An 18,086-nucleotide genomic window follows, 5' to 3' on the forward strand; every position below is an offset into this window, starting at 1 on the left:
GATATTAGGCTTATTTTCATCTTTATATACTACTTGGTTCCTCTTTATTTGCCCTTTTTTTGGACACTCTTGGCTACTTTTGGCACATTTTAGTCGCTGTACAGACTTTTCTTGTCATGTTTTTGCCACTTTTGAACCATTTTTTGCCACTGTTAACATGTCCGCTCATCAAAAAAAAAAAAATAAAAAAAAAAAATAAAATAAAATAAAATTAAATTAAATTAAATTAAATTAAATTAAAAAAAAACTTGAAATGAGTCTTAATGCCTTTTTTCTGTCAGTATACCCCTAGATTTCAATTTATTAAAAATAAAAACGATAAAATGAGATAAAATGATAGTCAAAGCAAGTGACAGGTAGTGGGGAAAGTGGACATTAAACATATCTTAATAATTATTAACTACATAAAAGTAACATATCAGGATGTAAACACCCCCCTTTGCTGCTAAAATAGTCTCGCCCATCGTTGAAACTCACCAGTTTCTGCTCAGGACTTTGTTCAGTCTTTACCACGTTCACAGCGCGCGCTCCATACCCACGCCGGCTCACGCGCAGCTGCACGCGGGGCGCCTAATAAAGCTGGAGCGCGCACCCCACAACCTGCACCCACCCCCACCGGCCCTGTGGACGGACGTCCTGGCCGAGATGTCCCGGCATATTTACATACGGAACAAGATCGGAGAGGGCATCCAGGCGCCCATTTTCCATGTAAGCTGCTTTTTTTAATTTATTTTTTATTTCATCTTTAAAACTGTAATTTACTGATAAAAACAACACATTTTTTTTTTTTACATTAAGATTCATTTCAAGGTTTTTTTTTTGTTTGTTTTTTTTTTGTTGATGAGCAGACATGGTAACAGGTGGCCAAAAATAGTCCAAAAGTGGCAAAAAAAAAAAAAAAAGGGCTAAATTCAGCCAAGAGTGTCCAAAATAAAATAATAGGCAAATAAAGAGGAACCAGGTAGTATGTAATGGCAAAGGGTAGCTTAATGTGGCAAACAGTACTGAAAAAGGGCAAAAATGTGCAACAAAAGGAGGCAAAAATGAAGGGATAAAAGAAAAAGAAAAAAAGTGGTATTTATAGCTTATTTGGATGAAAAATGGCCAAAATAAAAAAAATAATAATAATAAAGGACAAAAATTGGATACAAGTGTCAAAAAGAACTTGCAAAAATGGACAAAAAACAAGAAAATGGGATATTTATTGGCAAAAGATCAGATCAAATTTGAAATAGTCAAAACTTTTTGAAAATGGGACAAATAAAGTTACAAAATGGCCAAAGAATATAGATTAAAAATGGGTTAAAAGGTTGATTTTAAATTGCTATTGTTATATTGGAAATGTTGCACCAAGTATGTAAATAACTTTGTATTTTTGACACAAAAATACTCAGAAAGTAGAAAAAAAGAAAGTTAATCAATGAGGGGAAACCATGAAGAATTGGTAAATAAATACGCTAAACAATGAGTGCGTGGGTGAATAAATTCCCACATTGCTGTGTTGTTACTTTAACTTAATAAATTCCTAAATTAATGACCAAATGAATACATGTTAACAAGCCAAATACACACAAACACTTTTTCTTAAATGGTTTGTGTGACATCATCTTTAAAGCTATATGTGTTTTAATACAGGATGTCTAATGCTCTAATAAACATTTTTTTTCATTCCCTGATTGATTATTACTGTGTATAAATATAGCATGATATTTAAAGGTTTGTTCTGGGCTATAATAAGACGTGACCCAGATTGATGGCCTGTTTTCATGAATACTGGAAAAGTAGGTCCAAACTTTTTAATCAGCGACATTGTCATTAACTCTGGAGACTGGAACAGAAATGGAGCGAAACCCCCGTCGGCTAATGAATTCATCTCCCAGGGGACAAAGTGTCGTTCATCGTCATCTTGTGCGTTTGTGCAGGTGAACAGAGGGACGTATTCCAGAAGGAGTCGCCTCAAAAGGTCCGACGGCAGCACCACGTCCACCAGCTTCATCCTCAGACAAGTAAGAATGCTTTTTCAAATAGTAATTTCAATTTCAACCAATAGAAATGCATCAAAAATACGACAAAAATGCACAAAATTAACCAACAAATATACAAAATAACAAAGATGCACAAATCACACACAACATTAATCCAAAAACAACACAAAAAGACTCCAAAGACACAAAACCAATGCAATGTGACAGCAAAAAAACTCAAAAACTACAAAGAAATTATTTTAAAAACATACAAAACAATGAAAATGCACAGGACTCTGAAAATATACTCCAAAGACAGAAAGCCATACAATATGAAAACAATAAATACACTAAAAACAACAATAGAAATGCAAAATATGACTCCAAAAACATGCCGAACACCAGTTCGAAAAATACAGAATGACAGATAAAAACACTAAATATGCACAAGACCATAAATAATACACATAATTAATCAAAAAAACAAACGACTCCAAAATATAAAATAACAAAGATACACAGGATGACATGAATCCGAAAACATACTGAATGACAAAAACACACACAAAATGACTCCAAAAACATAGAAAATAACAACCAAGATGCACAACATGAATTCGAAAATGTGCAAAGTGACAAAAAAAAAAAAAAAAAATACAAATTGACTTAAGATAACTCCAAAAACCCTCAAATAATAATAAATAAAAACACATAAAATGGCAACAATAAAACTCAGATTAGTGATTTTTCAGAGACAATCTCAGTTCTGTGGCTCCCAGTGACAAACTTCACTGCTTTTAACAGAAGGAGGCGACAAATAGCTGCTCTCATTCTCCCATGTGGTGGTTCTCCTGCTTACTTTCATACTCCTCCTCCAACACCTCCAGTATTTCATTTTGAACTTACAGCCGCTCTGATTTCTCCCATAGGACATACAGTACCGTGGGCAGACTTCAGAGCAGATGGAAATAAATACACTTCCATACCGGAATGTATGAGTTTACATGAAAAGAAAACTTCTTCACACTCTTTTTAATCACAGTGCAATCATTGGACTTGTGTTCAGGGAGGGGGAGGGGGCGATGAGAGGGGGTGTGTGGTGCTATTATTGGACGAGCTTCCTCAGCTCTCCATGAGGAGGAATCGATGGGTGGCGTGAGGAGGAGAGCAAAGAAGCAAAGCGGGGAAATGGAGGATGCAGCTCCCCCTCTTTTACACCTCCCTCCCCCCCCCCTCCATGCTGAGTGGACAACCTGCCAGCCAATCAGCTGCCTGCATCGCGGCTCTGTCATCAGGCTTGGATATTGAGGAAGGATCGGCTGCTGCTTCTTCTTCTCCTCCTCCTCCTCCTCCGCTGCTGCTGCTCCATCTGTGTGTGCGTGTGTGTGTGTGTGTGTGTGTGTGTGTGTGATGAAATGAGACGACAGCACCAGCACACCTCCAGGGAGAGCCGCTCCATCCTATGATGTGAGCCGACCAGTGGCGTTGTGGGTTCAGGGCGACGCCGCATCCATCCAAGGCTTCCTGAGGACCAGGCGAGGAGGGGGAGATCTTTTTTTAAATCGCTTCTCTCTGCCGTGAGAGACAGGATTGTCGTCATCCAGCGCGCCCCCCCTCCCCCAACCACCACCCCCCTTCACATCCATCCTCTCCCCCCCCCCCTCCTTCCGCCTCCAGCTTCACTCTCGCTCTCCCCTCATTCTTCTGGAGGTGCTGGTTGGAATATCAAACCTCCATGTATGACAATTTGTACCTGCATGGATTTGAAGACTCGGAGGCGGTGAGTGTTTGTTTGGATGAGTGTGTGTGTTAGTGTGTGTCTGTGTGTGTGTGTGTGTGTGGAAGCACCTCACCACACACACACACACACAAAGAGAGGAGGCCTTTGATGTCTTAGGTACAGTGTAGCGTGATGCTCGGCCCAAATGGGGGGGTTGGGTGGGAGCTGATGTGTGAACGTTGGGGGGGGTGTCACATTCACACAGGAAGAGTTGACTTTTACACACACACACACACACACTAAGACAAAGACACACTCGGCTCCTCCGAAGGCTTTAAAGCGTCCGTTCTCTCCGGCCGTGCATCGTGATGTCATTAAGTGGATGCTGATGCTGATGAGTCACATGAAGCCACTCCATTGGATAAGGCTGGGGATGCTACAGTGCATTCTCCAACATGATCCAACTGATGGATGGATGGAGGGATTTTAGCAAAATGAGGCTAAATATGGACACAAACGGCAGCTGAGGCAGAATTATCAGCTTTAATCTGTTTCCTCCCCTCACGTGGTTATTATTTTTACCTCTGATTCCACCCCATGAGCAGCCGTTACTCAATGTCACGTCTATTCTTATTAATATCCTATATTAACAGTCAATGAATGGTGGCTCTGTTGGTGTTGGTTGTACACACAGTGGAACGTGCTCAGGTGTAGTAAAACACTTCACATGTTTAATTAGAGCTGAGCGATTTGGACCAAAACTCATATCTCAACATTTTTTCTCAAAATAGCGATATACGATATAAATCGCGATACTTTTACGCAAATGAAGTCGGACCAGAAAGACAATTCGTGGTTAAGTTTGATAATCCAAATGCTGCATAGGAACATTTATCAACGAACAGCTGCACAATATGAGCCACTTTAGTCTTTTTTTTTTTTTTCCTCTAAGGGACAGCACGTGTGAGTGAGTTCTGCAGGGTGGCTTGTTTAGCGGAAGGTCTGGGTTAGCACGCCCTCAGAAACTGTGCTTTTTATGCTGTTCGTTCTAAAAAAGTGTTGAAAGCAGCGACTCCTAAAACAAGTGTTTTAAAACAAAATAAGATCTAAAAAAATATACATTGATTTATGCGATATTGTAATTTTCTATATCCCCCAAAAATAGTAAACTCTATATATCTTGAATCTCGATATATTGCCCAGCTCTATGTTCAATAGTAAAACATGACAACTGAGAGAACTCCCAATTATAACCCTTAGGGCTGTGCATTGCCATATAACGATACAATATGATTCACGATTTGCATAGATACGATGTATCCCTATACTAAAATAATACGATATATCGTGATATCAATAATTACAAATTTCACCTTCACTTTCTAAAAAGTAACCACATACATCTCTAAAAGTGCCCAGTATGTTTTATGAAAATAAAGTGCAATTAACACCTAGTGACCGGGCGCGTTTACGTGCCATGCATATGTTAGCGCAATTATGTTTTCTTTTTGTTAAAAAACATGTAAAAAAAAAAAAAAACGATTTGGACATTTTTTGGATTGATAAAATAATCCCGCAGTGAAATATCGCAATATATCGCCAAATTGATTTTTGTATACCCTTCCTAACTATAACTGTTAGAGGGTAAACTGATCATTAAATTAATTGCTACAAAACGGAGAAACTGGATTGTAGAGTTTCTGACTGGGATGGTTTGGAAGGATGGACGGACAAATAGATGGATGGTTGGATGGATGTTTGGATGGTTGGATGACTTCTACTAAAATCATAATGAAACAGTACAACATAAAGCTCTCATACGGTGTTTTTAATGCATTAGGTTAACATGAAGTTTTATTTTCTGTCCATACATAAAAGCTGTCACATTTCCATCTGTATAATAAAAACCAATCACCCAGTTCTTTAATGCTGTGGTTTTCCCCTCTGTGAATTATTCTCCCCATTTAAAATTTGATGTACACTTTTTTTTCCAGTTAAATATTTCAAATGCATTTTCATTTTTTAAAAAAAAATAAATTACAAATGTTTAATCAATTTGTTTTATTTAAATTTGTTTTTAGTATTTTTTATTTTTTTTAATTTGTTTTGGTTTTTACGCATTACATTTTTGTGTTATTTATACATTTATTTGTTTTTATTGTTATTTCATTTATTTTTATTATTTAAGTCAGTAGTGCACATGCCATAGATCAGGCAGAATAAATCCAATTGGTGGAAGTTTTCTCTCTTTTGCTTTTGTAATAACTGGGAAGTGGAAATCCTTCATCCTGATTGGTTGTCCTCTGTGAGTTGTTGGGCTGAAGCTCGCTGTGCTTTTCTTGTGGCAGGGCTCAGCTGATTCGTACACTAGCAGACCATCAGACTCAGATGTCTCTCTGGAGGAGGAGCGAGAGGTGCCGGCTCAGGTCCAGAGCCAGAGCCCAAGCCAGAACCAGGGGCCGGGCCAGAGTCGGCAGGAAAGGGAGCAGCAGGCCTCCGTTCAACTGGAGAGAGCGAAGGTAACCAACAGATGTTTTACTCGTAAAATCAAATATTTTTGATTAAATGTTCTATGTGGTCTAGTGAACACTATGAAAATGGGTGCAAATCTGAGTTCACATTTGGTTGTATGACAGGCCCAACGTGTGATTCATGAATCGTTCGTATCTGACCAATCCCAGCATACAAATGATCGGGTGTTGATAAATCCGGCGGCTGAATTCGATCGTCATTAACATGTTACGCCATTCTGTTTTCGGAGGCCCCGCCCACTGAGGTCAAACAAGAAAAGAAACATTTACAAGATGAAAATTGGCATCCTCACATCAGAGGTGGGGCAAAACAAAGATTTGCTTTTTGAACGTGTGAAAACTGGACTTAAAGGAGCTCATTTGAATGCTTTGTGGAAGAGGATCAGCTAGCCAGCAGGTGAAGTCTGCCCCCCTGTGTGCGCTGCACTAAAACTACACAACAGAGATCCTGGAGACACACAGAGATATGACGTTAATCGGTCTCCATTGTCTGCACGCTTAAGGCAATAAATATCACATTAAAAGAAATTGACCTTAAAATTAAAGATTAAATACTGCAGAGAATTTGTAAAAGTTTAAGGTACACTATATTTAAAGGCATGAATGAGGTCCTGTTTCCTCCGTACAGCCTTCAGTGATGATGTGCTGACCTCATTCTCCAAGACGGAACATAGCAGCGCATCCCGTGTGCGTGTGCACGCAGTGGGTGAACCTATGCGCCCCTGCTTGGACGGTAGCAGAGTTACCAGTAGGGTTATCAGATATTCTGTGACATGTTTTTTCCACCGTCCAGACCAAACCCGTGGCCTTCGCCGTGAGAACCAACGTCAGCTACTGCGGCGCGCTGGATGAGGACGTCCCGGTTCCAGCCACAGCCATCTCCTTCGACGCCAAGGACTTCCTCCACATAAAAGAGGTACGTGTCACCTGTGAAGAGACGACGTGTCAAACGCAACCTGTTCGCTGAGAGAACGTCGTCCTCTTCCACTCCACAGAAGTTTAACAACGACTGGTGGATCGGGCGCCTGGTGAAGGAAGGCTGCGAGATCGGCTTCATCCCCAGCCCGCTGAAGCTGGAGAACATCCGGCTCCAGCAGGAGCAGAAGAGAGGACGAGTCCAAGGGTGAGCAACACACGACTAGGGCTTATAGAAAAAATTATCATCATCATTATTTTAGTCACGATTGAAATCACGATTATTCAAACGATTATTTGTCATCCAAAAAGTTGTTTATTTTTGGTACGAAACAATGCAGAATATATTCGTTAAACATAAATAAAATCGTTCAAACACTAAAATCAAGTTTGTCCACTTTTGCACGAAACAAAAAATATTTGAAAAAATATACATTATTTAAATGCAAATAAATAAATAAAGTTTTCATTCTTCCTTCTTCATTACCAAGCGCTTTTGCTGTGTTATTCCTGCCATGTTTCAAGACCGCGAGCAGCAACTTTCCTTGTGTTAGCCTACAGGCTAGCTTTAGCTGTGAGAGGGGCGCGTGCATTAAACAACTCACTGTTAGTATTAATAATCGCTTTTTTCTCGTGCGTGCCAAGCTTTATTCTTTATAGATATCCTAAATCGTGGAAGTTTGTTTTATTTAGAATATAAAACATACATATAATTAAAAGAAACTGACCTAATGGATCATATTAAGCATGTTTGTCATGAATTCGGGTAATTTAACAGCCAGTAATGACATGTAATTTGGAGTAAGTGGATGAAACCCAGACGAAATGGGAAAAAAACGGGTAAAATTGGTGAATTTTGAAATGAGGAGGCTTTAAATAATTTGGGGAAATCATTAGAACGGCTCATCTGTAGTGGACTCATAGGCATGTCGGATGCTTTGGGACAGCTCTCACAGTGTCTCTAATTTTGTCTTTTTAATTACAGTGAAGTTGAAACGCGTAAAGGCGTTTTTAAAGCCTGAAACCACTGCTTTGCGTGTCTGTGTGCTGCTCTCATCCTTCCTCTGTGCTCGTCTGTGTGATTTGTGCAAATCGCTCTGTCAGCCAGAGTTTGTGCACGCTCTCCAACGCACACACACACACACACACACAAACACACTCGTCCTTCTCACTCAGCGTTGAACCAAACCAGTGCTTGTCAGATGATTTTTCCTTTCCCACGTTCACTCCTTGATAAGAGGCTGTGACGCAAATCCAATTAGTTTTCAACCCGTTCTGGAATAAAATCTACATTCATCACAATCACGCAGATCAACCAACACTGTCGGTGGATGTAGCACAGATTCATAAGGAAGTGCAAAAAAAAAAAAAAAAAAACAGAAAAATCACTGCCCCCTATTGTTGGAATGAAGATCAGATGGTGCAATATTTATCCTTCAAAATAAAAGCACAAGATAATTTTCCGTACTTTCTTTACCTACAAAAGCCCAAAACCCAATGAAAACAGGTCTGTAAAACACTTTGGGGTCTCAACCCTTTTTACTAAGTCAGGGTGGGCAGGTTTTATCACAGCGGGGGCCACGAAAATGTGATCCGTCACATGATCAATACTCATGTCAGCATTTAGAACAATGAGCTATCTGAGCATTAATACAGGAAAGAACAAAGGGTTGACCCGACCAGGGTTGGGCTCTATTATGGCGTAATTGTAATTTTTAGAATCTGTTGCCATCGTAATCATAATTAAATTGTATTTGAGTTCAGATAATTGACTTTGTAATTGTAATTGCCATAAAAATTCAATAAAAATTGTCAATTACGCTAAACTGGGGAACTATGTTACAGTTCCATGTGCAGCTCTACACATATGTAGTTCACAATTATTGAAATATGTTTCATAGTTAACAAATTTTACCATAAAAAATAAAAATATAAAAATCTAGGGTTATACTGACACAAAAAAAAGCTCAGACGCCCACAGCAAAAATATTAAAACCTAAGAGATAGGACAGAGTGGAAAGGATGTGACGACTTACTTTTACAGCTCTTCCGCATTAATGCCGTGATGTTTTTTTTCTTCTCTGTCTTCTTTTATCCCCCTTCTTGTCTTCGCAGTAAGTCTGGGGGGAACTCTTCTTCCAGCGTGGAGGATGAGGTTTCGGCCTCAATCCGCCCGCTCATTTCCTCCGCAGGTGAGAACATGGGGCGGAGGGAGGGGGGCAGGTTCACGGGCAGCTGCAGCTTAGAGCCACACCCACACAGAGAGCCTTCCCACGCCTCTGCATTCGGGAAGTCGGGTTTACATCACGGATGAAATAAACTGGCGCCATCTTAAAATGGGGGAAAACAACTCGTCCACTTCCTGTTTATCTGATGACAAAAATATCTAGATTTCAATACAGCAGTGATTTATATCCCGGTATGGCATACAACTATCAAGAAACACTACCAGAGGAATGATAGAAGTTATCAGTGCTCCTTGCATCAACAATCCAAAACATTGGCCCAATTTCACCTACCCAGATCCTTACAACTCCATTCTCAGAGACACCACGTAGAAGCCATTATTAAGTCAGTGATGCTGAACATGTGGCTCTTCTTTGTGTCTTATATTTAATTATTATTTCTCCAGAAAACCTTAATAGGTGAAACTTTTTAACACCTTTTTACCTCTATTCTTTGGCCATTTTGCAACTTCCTCTGTCCCATTTTCAAAAGGTTCTGACACTTTTTTCAGATTTTAGCTACCTTTTGCCAATAAATATCCCTTTTTTTCTATTTTTTGTCTATTTTTGCAAGTTTCTTTTGACACTTATATACCTTTCTTTAATTTTTCTTTGCCACTTTTCATCCAAATAGGCTATAAATACCACTTGATTCCTTTTCCCCCTACTTTTTGTCTCTATTTGTTCGACATGTTTGCCCTATTTCACAATTTTTTGCCACATTTTGAGCATTTAAGCTACCCTTTGCCTTTACATACCACCTGGTTCCTCTATATTTGTCCATTTTTGGCCATTCTTGATTGCTTTTGGCCCATTTTAGTCGCTTTACACTGTTTTTTGCTATGTTTTTGCCACTTTTGTACCATTTTTGGCCACCTGTTACCATGTATGTCTCCACTCACTTGTCCACAAAAAGTAGCAGACTGGACCGACCCACTGGGACGATGCCCGGTATGCCAGTTGGCCAGTCCAACCCTGCCCGAGAGTAACCCGCACGGTAAAAATCCTACGGTCAAATCCTCACACGCCATTAATCACAGTGTAATTTATAACAGAGCTACAACAGCTATAAATACAACATATTGCCATCCAGAATGAAAACCAAAGCCATCATTTTTGGAGACTCGTTTGAACCATCCATTCTGTGAAGGAAAGAGTGTTTTCTTCAGTGTTTTTTTTTTTTTTGGGACATATGACGAAACAGCCAAACACACAACAGTTCTTCAGCACGGTGAAACCTTTTCTGTTACAACAGGAGTCAATACGCTGTTAACGTTGTTTTACCCCCAAACAAATATGGCGACTGTCATTGCTAGGCAGAAACGTCACAACTAACCCAGACGCCCGACTTCCCGAATAGAGCTTTAAGTACACTGCGTAGAGTTGTTTGGTACATTCTCCCATGATCCTCCTCTTCCTCCAGTTGAGGACTGCAGGCACTCTGTGAATGGGGGCTAACCACAGTGCGAATCCAACGACAAGCCTATGACCCCCCCTCTGAGCCGCACTCATGTGACTTTGTGAATATAACCTTAGGACAGTAGATGCACCTTTTTACTTTACCTGGTTAGGTTTCATTTTGCTGTGGTGATGATGAAACGTGTTGCAGTTGCTGCGTGTCGGCCACTCACGGCTCTCTCACTGTCTTCTCTCCCCCTCCTGCAGGAAAGCAGAAACAGAAAGTGGTAAGTCAGCGACCCAGGGACGCTGTACTGTGCATCCACACCCACCCGCCTTCACCCACTGCAGCACCCAGAGGAACACACAGTAATATATATATATATATATATATATATATTTATATTGCTTAAAAATACTCCGTCAAACACAAGATTCAAAGCTAGGAGAGTGCGTAAAGAAGAGAAATCCAACAACAACGAGCATCTTATGCAGCGAGATGGTGATTCTGAATAAAAAGATAAATAAACCCAACCTGGCAACGCGGCGTCTGCAGCGGTTTTTTCCTCTCTGTGTTGCTACGCTCTGACATGCAGTTGCTTTATTTCCTCCGTTGGCAGCATTTAATGTTAGCATTAGCTTTAGAAAGTTCACATATTTGAAGTACTGATACCTGTATTTGTACTGGGATACTTTAAACTGTGTGTGTCCTCTGTGTGTGATTGTGTGCTAGTAAACCTCCACTCGTCTGTTTGTCGGCATGCCGTCCGCCCCTCTGTCGTGTTTCTCTGTGCGTCTGACAGTTCTCGTTTTTCCTCCGCAGACCGAACACGTCCCTCCGTACGATGTGGTTCCCTCCATGAGGCCCGTGGTCCTGGTGGGGCCGTCGCTCAAAGGATACGAGGTAAGCCTTTCACATCATTTAGCATCCTCGTTCTTCAATTGTGAGAGTCAGCATGTGCTCATCTTTATCTGCAGGTCACAGACATGATGCAGAAGGCTCTGTTCGACTTCCTCAAGCACAGATTTGACGGCAGGTACGACTTTGGCATCCTATAAAACCCTCTTGTGTCTTTATGTTTATACTGTAAATATAAACCTGTTTCTTTTAGGATCTCGATAACACGAGTCACCGCTGACATCTCCCTCGCCAAGAGGTCCGTGCTCAACAACCCCAGTAAGAGGGCCATCATTGAGCGCTCCAACACTCGCTCCAGCTTAGGTGGGAGACATTCCTTCACTGGGAGGAGAATAGAGCACACTGGGGTCAAAGGTGTCAGCTCGTCAAATTTTATCTTTCTCCCCCTGCAGCCGAGGTGCAGAGCGAGATCGAGCGGATCTTCGAGCTGGCGCGCTCCCTGCAGCTGGTGGTGCTGGACGCCGACACCATCAACCACCCAGCGCAGCTGCTCAAAACGTCCCTAGCCCCCATTATCGTCCACGTCAAGGTGTCCTCGCCAAAGGTACGGCCACCCACTGCTTCCTGGCAGATGTTTGTCCCTCAGGGTCAGCAAAATCAAATAGAACCTGCCACACAGGGATTCTCAACCTTTTTAGCTCGCAACCTTCAAAATAAAGGTGTACTATACTGTACTATAATGGGCATGGCAAATCGTAAATGTGGTTAAATTGGGAAAATTAAGCATGAAATATGATTAAAAGAGGTTAAAAGTGACATAAATGGGTCAACATATACAACATCAGCTGGAAAAATGGGTTTATAAGTGCCAGAAATGTATTGAAAGTTGAAAAAATGTGCAGAAAAGGCATTGAAATTTGAGAAATGGGAGTAATGTAGCAAAAATGCATTAAAAGAAGCAAAAATATGGCAAGAAAAAGTGATGAAAATAGGTTAAAAATATAGCAAGTTTGGTGTAGTTGCAGAAATGGGCTCAAATTGTTAAAAAAAATATTCTTAGTTTTTTTAAGGCATCTGGCGACCCCCTCCCAGTGTCTTGCAACCCCATTTGGGGTCCTGACTTCGAGGTTGAGAACCCCTGTACTAAGCAATCACCCTCACAGCAGACCGCCTCCTTTCCTCAGAGAAAAGCTTCCACTTCCTCTTCCTGTGTCTCCAGGTTCTGCAGAGGCTGGTGAAGTCCAGGGGGAAGTCCCAGAGCAAACACCTGAACGTGCAGCTGGTGGCAGCAGACAAACTGGCCCAGTGTCCTCCGGTGAGTGACGTCACAGCAGTGCATTATTTACAAACAGGACGGTTTGTATTTAGTTAGAAATAATAGTATATTAAAAAAAAGTTGTGCTTTGGAGAAGACAAAAAAGTTACCAATTTTTATTTGTGCATAGTCAGCACTATGCTGCATTAAAAAATCCCCTTCAAAATAAAACCACAATTTTAATTTTTTTTTTGGGGAAGCACCACTAATGAGTCACAGCCCATGAACAGAGTACCCCTGACCCACCAGTTGAGAATCTCAGTTAGAGTAGATGTGAAGTCTTATTTTGAAAGGGTTTCTGAGCCCTTCATCATTGATGCCATAGTGTTTTTCAAAAAATGCAAAAAATAAATAAATAAAAGTGACTTTCCTGTTGAGTTAAAGAGCGTCTGTTAAATAGACTGTATATAATGTATATACTGTATATAACATGTCTCCTCTCAGGAAATGTTCGACATCATCCTGGACGAGAACCAGCTGGAGGACGCCTGCGAGCATCTCGCCGAATACCTCGAGGCTTATTGGAAAGCCACACACACCTCCATGGCCACGCCCCTCAACCCCCTGCTGGGACGCAACCTGGGCCCCCCCACCACGCTGACCCCCTACCAGACCACCATCTCTGGACTGCAGGTATGATGGAATGTGTTCGAAATGGCATCCTTCGTACTATACACATTTAATTATCAATATGTTTTATTTGCTAAATCTCAAAGCTAAAGCTAGCCTAGCCTGCAGGCTAACAGGAGGAAAGTTGTACAAATTCTTTTATATGGGAAAACTTTGGGTTTGATGATGGAAACATAGATAAGACGCATCACATGCAAGAAATGTTTGGTTTTGTGCAAAAGTGAACATATTTGATTGGCTCATGCAAGCTCCTGTGTCGTCCAATCAGCAGAGCCAAAGAATGCGACAGAGCAACCACACGGGCGACCACTCCACGCCCAACGAGCGACGCAACCTGATGACGTCGGACGAGAACTACCACAACGAGCGGGCGCACAAGGGGCGCAACCGCATGTCGTCGGGCTCGCAGCACAGCCGGGAGCAGCAGGACCCCTACCAGGACTACCAGGACCCTTATCAGGACGCGTACAAGCCACACCGCAACCGCAGCTCACCGGGCAGCTACAGCCACGACTCCCGGCACCGACTCTGAGCCCAGATCCCCTCCACCCCCACCCCAAAAAAACAAAAAACAGACGCTGCAGCAGAGCCGGCCCCGCCCGAACCGTACCTTCTTCCTTCCAACGTCGCCCTCTGGGCTTTTCCTGTCAGGTACTGGTTTTCAAACGGAGCTGCCCATTAGCATCGCATGGCAGGTTGAAGCTAACTCCTCCCTCCGGTGGACCTCCAACCAGGAAGTGCGACGACGTGCGGGGACGCTAACGTCACCCACGAGGCCCAGACTCCTGCTTCCGCTGCTTGTATAGAACCTCTCCCCCGTTTAGCTAGCTGCATGCTAATAGATGAGTAACGCCTTCATCCACCCCACGGCTCATTTGTAGCTCACGTCTCAGATCCTCCAGCCCGCGGGTGTAGACGAAAGGATTTGAAGGAGGTTGTTTTTTTTTTCTAACTGCGCTCGGGTCACACGGTGCTCCACATTCTCCCAAAAACTCGCTCAGCTTTTATTTTTGGTAGCGTTGCTTAAAGACGTTAGCCCAGGTTGTGAAGTCAATAGGACCTGGAACGGAGTGCTGCTTCAGTGCTAAGCAGCTAGCTCCAGTAGCCAAAATACTAACGTTGCATTTATCGTTACCACCAGGGTTGGGGTCAATTACATTTTTCAATTACGTCTTAAATTATCCATGCTCAATTACGATCACGTTGACCAGCTAATTACAATTCTTATTTTCCCTCTGAAATCAATTAAAATTGTGTTCAATTAATAAAGTTCAGTTACTATTAATCGCAATTACTGATAAGCCCATAAAACGTAGCCTTCCTCTTGCGTTAGCTTTCTGTTAGCGTCTGTTATGACGGGTCGATTTTGACCCATGTGTTAAGTCGTGTCAAACTCAAGGCCCGAGGGTCAAATCTGGCCGTTTAGAGCATCCAATTTGGCCCAAACCCAACAATATTTGCAGGTGCTCACAGGTTTTGCGGTGCTCCTATTGCATGATTGCAGTCATTTCTAATGTTAAACTGTTGGGAAAATTACATAATACTTCCCTTAATTCAATAGAAGTTTGTCACAAAATCTAGTAAATATGAAGTAAAGATCCTGTTGGGACTGATATGTCACTTATTGCTTGAATATTGTTGGTTTCTTACATATTTTGTATTTTATGAATAGGTAGTTTTAAGTGTTAACTAGGGCACAATAATGTTGAAATAACTGTATCACACTTGAGATCAAACTGCTTTGTATTTGGTCCCTGAACTAAAATGAGTTCGACACCCCTGTGTTATATTACTATCATCCAATCTCTTGGTTACCTCGTTAGGCTTCTTCATCCATGAAAATATTGGTATTGATATGTTTGGTGTGTAACCTTTTTTTGATATGAAACCATTGACCCACAACCCTGGTCACCGCCTCGTGAATCAGCGTAACCTGGTTTGGCTACGAGTTTTAATCGTTCCAGAAAGTGGTTTTCAAAGCAACCATGTGACACGTTCATCTTCTGTGTAGCTGGCATGTTGAGCATGTTCCCACCAAAACAAAACAAAAAAAAAAAGAAGAAGAAGAAGAAGAAGCCCTCTGTAGTCAACGTGGTGTTTGTCAAAGTGTCGAGGCTCCAGAAAACAAAGGAGCGCAAAAGAATATTGAGACGAATGTGCAGGCCAATAACCAGTTTGATCGCATGATGTAGAAGTGCGACTATGATGAATAACAATGTTAAAGCCTTGGTTACCATGGATACCATACAGTATCAGAAGCGATAGTCGATGGATTTCTTCTGCCATCGTTATTAAAAATATTTGCCTGTTTCGGCTGAATTCCATCTCTTTTCTTCCCCCTACAAACCTAAATTAAAAATAGTTTCATCCCACTTTTACTTCTAAATAACAGACTCTGACCTAGATAAACAGGCTTATTTAATGCTTATTTTTATGAAATGACTCAAAACTGCATTTAAGGACACAAACAAGGCGTTAAAAAATATAGTAAAAAATATTTTAAAAGGTGCAACAAAAAAAAAAAAAACAGATTATGTTTAATTTAAAAAGTCACGCTTTTGATAAATTAATTCTGTTTTTAAAAGTGCATTTTAATTTTCAGGTACATTTCCATGACCCACTTTTGGGTCCCGACCCACTGGTTGAGAACACACAAACCCTTAAAAAGAAGCTGCAACCCAAATTGAGGAATTGTTTCACTATTAACAAACAGGCAATATAAAATGTGCATTAACGTGTTAATCTTGGAATAAAACTGTTTTTGAAGAAAAACATTTTAATATTTTAAAACATTCATAACAAAAAAAAAAAAAAATTACATTTATAGAGAAATTATATCCTAGCAGTAGTTGAACAAAGAAAACTTCCAGGGAAATACATATTACATAAATGTCCTTCAAAATAAAAGCATGCCTTTTTTATTTATCCCTTCTTGTCACTTGTAAAAACTGGGCCTCGCCCCACTTGAGAAGCGCCAAAGCCTCGCTAAACTTCCCGCGACGAGGAATCAGTTTAATTTATTATTATTATTAATATTATTTCATGATGGAAACAAAAAACTAAAGCAGCGCGTGAAGCCACTTTTGGACTGAAACAAACAAATATCGGGTTCATTTACATTTAAAGTCAAACTAAAGTGAAGCTGGGCTGCTTTGAGACAATCAGAGGATTTAAATTAAAAATAACGTTTGGCCTCTTTAAGTCATTAAAATAAACTAAAAAACAACAACAAATGCATATTTTGTTGTTTTCCTTTTAATCTCAAGGTGATCCCGAAACATAAAATAGCCTCAACGAAAGCTTTTCTTTGACTTTGATCCCTGTAGACGATGAATAGACGACTAGACGAGTGATGGCGGCTTTTATTTTTGTAACTGTACATAATGTCTGAGAGATGCTACTTGCTGTGTACATGTGCTGAAAACGTGACCCGGATAAAGACCCACGAGGGACTCCTGCCCACAGAGCTACAGTAATGTGCAATATGAAACAGCATGCTGTTTTCCAACGAGGAACTCCACGTCCTGTACTATGCAACTGCAAACTGTGTACATCGCTTCATGCTGTGGCTTCCGCCCCCCCCTCACTTCGATCCATCCTGGACTTCCAAGGACGTTTCACTTTCTTGTGTTGATTTATTTATTTGCTGTGGAAGATGAGTAACTTTAAGAGGCTAATGCGGTATTGCATGCGTAATATACCTTTCTAGTTTATTAAAAAAGGAGTAAAAAGAAAACACTGGAGGCGACTGTGTTTCAGGAAAAGCTACAAATGACTTAAGAAGTCTTTTTGAAAATAATAAAAAAAAATGTTTGGAAGTTGCCTGTGGTATTTTTTTCCCCCTGATTTTATTACTACTTATATATGCTCAAATATGTACTTTAAGCATTCAAGCGTAAAAGCTTGAAAGAGAGACAACATTGGCTACTTACTATTTTAACCCAAATTTTATATCTTGTGTTTTCATATTACCATGTATTTCTATTTGGAGAACATGGGTGTTTTAACCAAACAGCTGTTACCATGGAAACAGCACCTCACGAGGGGGTGTCCAATCCAAGGTAGCAGTTGCCATGACGTCAGCGTGTGTCCTTTGATGTGGGATATGCGCGGATGCTCAATAGAAACGAATGGAAAATTTAAATGTAAATTTCAAACCTTCCCGACGTGTCCTCTGACAATCACCAAATAAATATTATTCATCACTTTAAAGATTGGCTTGAGAAAACCCTGAAACCATGTAGTCCATCATTTAGAGCACTGGGTGTCACTAGTGAGTCATTGTAAATCATGTATCAAACTCGAGGCCCGGGGCCTGAAACCAGCCCTTTAGAGCGTTCAATTTGGCCTGCAGCAGAAAGTTAAAAAAAAAAAAAAAAGACCGGAAACATGTATCATTGTTAAAATTACCAAAACATTCACTTGTGGGTCTCAGTTTTACAATGTTAATTTTGTTTTATTACAAATTATGGAAAGAACTTTCTCAAACAATTGCACAAAATTCCCCTAAAGATTACACGAAGGATGTT

At 40.7% G+C, this 18,086-nt stretch overlaps 1 protein-coding gene across 5 annotated transcripts; it reads left to right on the plus strand.

Annotated features, from left to right (window-relative positions):
- Positions 1-518: 518 nt before the first annotated feature.
- On the plus strand, positions 519-16,408 carry LOC114477255 (voltage-dependent L-type calcium channel subunit beta-4-like). Of its 5 annotated transcripts, none has more exons than XM_028469477.1 (14): positions 519-708; positions 1,923-2,006; positions 6,033-6,203; positions 7,009-7,131; positions 7,211-7,338; positions 9,246-9,322; positions 11,021-11,040; positions 11,577-11,657; positions 11,732-11,790; positions 11,866-11,975; positions 12,065-12,216; positions 12,832-12,927; positions 13,372-13,560; positions 13,826-16,408. In XM_028469477.1, exons 1-14 carry the CDS (start codon positions 646-648, stop codon positions 14,087-14,089), a joined length of 1,617 nt encoding a protein of 538 aa, XP_028325278.1. In that variant the 5' UTR covers positions 519-645; the 3' UTR covers positions 14,090-16,408. The 5 variants fall into 5 exon arrangements, with proteins under 5 accessions (XP_028325278.1, XP_028325287.1, XP_028325295.1 ...); XM_028469486.1 differs by having other exon boundaries at positions 13,829-16,408; XM_028469494.1 differs by lacking the exon at positions 9,246-9,322 and having other exon boundaries at positions 520-708; positions 11,022-11,040.
- The last annotated feature ends 1,678 nt before the right edge of the window (positions 16,409-18,086 follow it).

This window comes from Gouania willdenowi, chromosome 2 (genome assembly GCF_900634775.1).
Source record: "Gouania willdenowi chromosome 2, fGouWil2.1, whole genome shotgun sequence".
Lineage (NCBI taxonomy): Eukaryota > Metazoa > Chordata > Actinopteri > Blenniiformes > Gobiesocidae > Gouania > Gouania willdenowi.